Raw genomic sequence first — 4,411 nt, 5'->3', positions numbered from 1 at the left:
TTTCAACAATTTTACAAATTTACAGTTCACATAAGGAAATAAATTCATTAGGCCCTAATTTCACATAACTAGGTAGGGGTGCAGCCCCAAGGGTGGGCCTGGGAGGGCGTAGGTCCACCCACTTGGGAGACTGGACCACCCACTGGGGTGAAAGGCCTACCCAATCAAAATGTGTTTTCCCCACAAAAGGGCTTTATTACAGACAGATATACTCCTCAGATTCATCAGCTGTCCGGGTGGCTGGTCTCAGACGATCCCGCAGGTAAAAAAGCCGGATGTGGAGGTCCTGGGCTGGCGTGGTTCCACGTGGTCTGGAGTTGTGAGGCCGGTTGGACGTACTGCCAAATTCTCTAAAACAACATTGGAGGTGGCTTATGGTAGAGAAATTAACATTCAATTATCTGGCAACAGCTCTGGTGGACATTCCTGCAGTCAGCATGCCAATTTCACACTCCTTCAAAACTTGAGACATCTGTTGCATTGTGTTGTGTGGCAGAACTGCACATTTTAGAGTGACCTTTTATTGTCCCCAGAACAAGGTGCACCTGAGTACTGATAATGCTGTTTAATCAGCTTCTCGCTATACCACACCTGTCAGGTGGATTAATTATCTTGGCAAAGGATAAATGCTCACTGACAGGGATGGAAACAAATTTGTTCATTAAATTTGAGGGTAACACGTTTTTTTTTTTTTGCGTTTGACCAATTTCTGGGATCTTTTATTTCTGCTCATGAAACATGGGACCAACACTTTACATGATTAGTTTGTATTTTTGTTAAGTATAATTTTAGTGTCCCGGATTTACGTTTACTGTGTTACGTCTGGTTTATGAGACAAGGCTGGGATAGCACTGACCATTCTGTGAGCTATGCGATGCTGCAAAGCGCACCGTGCGTAGATCAGCAAAGCGCAGAATCTTCGCAGTGGATGGAGGCAAACGGAGTAATGAAAGATGCTTTAGCCTAGATGAATCTAACGGGCATTTCGTGGACAGCTGTGTGTCAGTAAAAATTGACACTTTGAAGCGAGCGGTGCAGTGGATGATATTCTGATGGGTTGTGGAGGAAGCCGGTCCGACACAATAATCGAACCGAGGTATCATGAAAGCTGGACCCGAGAAACCGAGTCGACATGGCTCACCAATACAGACGCCGAGGCTGCTCTTTCTACTATCAACAGTAAGAAGTGTCGTGATTGTGGAAAATATTCTGGATTTAAAGCTGAAAAATACGCAGGTTGGGTTGGGTAGCAGCTATCATGTAGCTTGTCTATTATACTGCTGTATAGACCTGCTGTAGTTTACCTATACTTTTTTTATTGAGGCAGTGAGTGAATCATGTATCTGTTCATTGTCATGGTGAACAGCGGCAATTTGGTGTAAATATATTGGATAAAAACGGGTCAATAATAAGTAATACTGTATGCAGAATCATCTTCACACCAGTGTGGTGAGATGGCCCATATGAACTGTGTGGTTAAGATTGTTTTAATCCACCTCTGTTACAAAGGGTCAGTCTCTCAATGCCCCATTCTGTTTTCATGTACACTACAGTCAAACTACACAAGGTAATAATCTCACTACTTTTGCTACCTTGTAATTGATATGTAATTCCTTACTCTGTGATTTACCTAGTCAGCAAAGTACATGTTACAACCTTAATTTAAAATGGATTAAATAAATACAAATTCTCACCCATCTACACATAATACCCCATAATGACAAAATGAAAACATGTTTTTAGAAATTGTTGCAAATTTATTGAAAATCAAATACAGAAATATCTCATTTACATAAGTATTCACACTCCTAAATCAATGCTTTGTAGAATCACCTTTGACAGTGATTACAGCTGTGAGTCTTTCTGGGTAAGTCTAAGATCTTTCCACACCTGGATTGTGCAACATTTGCCCATTTGATTATTTTCTAAATTCTTCAAGCTTTTTCAAATTGGTTGTTGATCATTGCTAGACAACCATTTTCAGGTCTTGCCATAGATTTTCAAGTAGATTTAAGTCAAAAGTGTAACTCAGCCACTCAGGAACATTCACTGTCTTCTTGGTAAGCAACTCCAGTGTAGATTTGGCCTGGTGTTTTAGGTTATTGTCCTGCTGAAAGGTGGATTCTTCCTCTTCTTCAGGTAAAGGGCTGGAGGGTATTCAGAAGGAGAAGAGGATGATGGTGACCACAGGGACCCAGTGTGGGAAGCAGACCCTCACCAGCTCTGGACCCAACCACTGGCGGTCCTGCCACGATATAGGCCTCACTGTATGTCCATACCAAATGGGTAGTCTCCTGATAATCAGATGATGACTGTCATAATCAATGAAACCAGTCTCTTGACAATGTCCCGACAATCAGTATAAAACAGGAGTGGTGGGATTATCATATATAACTTGTTGCTTTGTCTACTCAGTACTTATCTAAACCATAGACTAGTAGCCTACATAACATGGGTGGTTTAATGAATCAGTGTAACTCAAGATGACAGTGTGGGCCTATATACTAAACTATACTACTGTAGAGGGTCTGTAATACTAAACTGAAGCCTCCATGTCTATGACTGTTAGAATTAAATCGTCTTTTGTCCTTTTACAGCAAACAAAAAAGGAGTCCAGAAGGAGAGCATCTAAGGAGGTGCCTGCTCCGTCTAAAGCGGTCCAGTCTGTCAGTGGCAGTGGGGACACCGTCCCACTCAGTCAGGCCGGTGATGAAAGGTGAAAACAGCCAGAGGAGGTTGGAGAACGATGATCTACTGTCTGGTTGAGCTGGAATAGGCCTGGAAGGTTGAGCTGGAATAGGCCTGGAGGGTTGAGCTGGAATAGGCCTGGAGGGTTGAGCTGGAATAGGCCTGGAGGGTTGAGCTGGAATAGGCCTGGAGGGTTGAGCTGGAATAGACCTGGAGGGTTGCAGACGAGTCCTGATTCCTGGTGACAAATGTTGCTTGTGTCCCAAACGGCACCCGATTCCCTATGTAGTGCCCTATGTAGTTCCATATGTAGTTCCCCATGTAGTGCTCTATGTAGTTCCCTATGTAGTGCTCTATGTACCCTACATTACTCATCTCATATGTATATACTGTACTCGATACCATCTACTGCATCTTGCCTATGCCGTTCTGTACCATCACTCATTCATATCTTTATGTACATATTCTTTATCCCTTTACACTTGTGTGTATAAGGTAGTAGTTTTGGAATTGTTAGGTTAGATTACTACTGTATTGTCGGAACTAGAAGCACAAGCATTTCGCTACACTCGTATTAACATCTGCTAACCATGTGTATGTGACAAATACATTTGATTTGATTTGATGTAGTTCCCTATGTAGTGCTCTATGTAGTTCCCTATGTAGTGCCCTATGTAGTTCCCTATGTAGTGCTCTATGTAGTTCCCTATGTAGTGTTCTATGTAGTTCCCTATGTAGTGCCCTATGTAGTTCCCTATGTAGTGCTCTATGTAGGGAATAGAGTGCCATTTGGGATGCATTCTTTATCTTCACCCCAGGGGCATCAATTGGGTAAGGCAGACATACCCTAGTTTAACGCCAACAATTTAAAATAGGCTACTAAAATCAGTCCAATCCCCAGTAAAAGGCTAATTCAGTTTAGTGGGTATTGATGACTGACTTTAGGACTATACGGAGGCCAGGGAGCGGGAGGGAAAGCTGTTTGTATGGCTGGCTGGCTGGTTGGCTTTATGAAGAGGGCACACAGCTGCAGGGAACTTTTTCTCAAAACAGTGCAGAGTTAAGATGTATTTGGCTAGGTAACTGATGTTTGACTTGACATGAAACTAGACTAGAGTTTTAATCCCTGTGCTGAGCTAGTGTGTAGCAGCTAATTACTGAATGACGTGTTTTGTAGAATGTTAAGTCCCCTATTGACTGAGGTGAACGGTGCTACAGGAACACGGTGGTAATGGCTGGAGTCAATTTAGCTTGTTTTTGCTGTTCTCCCATTTGCTTTTAAGAATTTTTTAATTTTGTAGAAATAAAGTAAATGAGCTTCAATTTGGTTTAGCTGAAATGACCCCCTGCTTCACACCAATGCACCCTCCCTCCCTGACACAGAGAGATTAATTACACATATGGAGGAGGTGCAGATGGTTCTGGGATGGATGAAGCTGACTGTCAATGGATGAACTGTGAACTGGGTGAATGGGTGAACTGCAGATGGATGGATGAACTGCAGATGGATGGGTGAACTGCAGATGGATGGATGGGAGAACTGCAGATGGATGGGATAACTGCAGATGGATGGGAGAACTATAGATGGATGGATGGGTGAACTGCAGATGAATGGATGTACTGTAGATGGATGGATGGGTGAACTGCAGATGGATGGATGAACTGTAGATGGATGGGTGAACTGCAGATGGATGGATGGGAGAACTGCAGATGGATGGGATAA

General features: G+C 42.8%; 1 protein-coding gene across 1 annotated transcript; it reads left to right on the top strand.

The window, feature by feature from the left end:
• Window positions 1–841: 841 nt before the first annotated feature.
• On the top strand, window positions 842–4,011 carry si:ch211-215i13.3 (brain and acute leukemia cytoplasmic protein). Its single transcript, XM_021572811.3, has 3 exons — window positions 842–1,179; window positions 2,140–2,267; window positions 2,598–4,011. Exons 1-3 carry the CDS (start codon window positions 1,053–1,055, stop codon window positions 2,718–2,720), a joined length of 378 nt encoding a protein of 125 aa, XP_021428486.2. The 5' UTR covers window positions 842–1,052; the 3' UTR covers window positions 2,721–4,011.
• Window positions 4,012–4,411: the final 400 nt, after the last annotated feature.

This window comes from Oncorhynchus mykiss, chromosome 18 (genome assembly GCF_057628025.1).
Source record: "Oncorhynchus mykiss isolate SJ-2025 chromosome 18, ASM5762802v1, whole genome shotgun sequence".
Lineage (NCBI taxonomy): Eukaryota > Metazoa > Chordata > Actinopteri > Salmoniformes > Salmonidae > Oncorhynchus > Oncorhynchus mykiss.
Note: the sequence above shows the minus strand (reverse complement) of the source record. Positions and strands in the feature narration are given on the sequence as shown.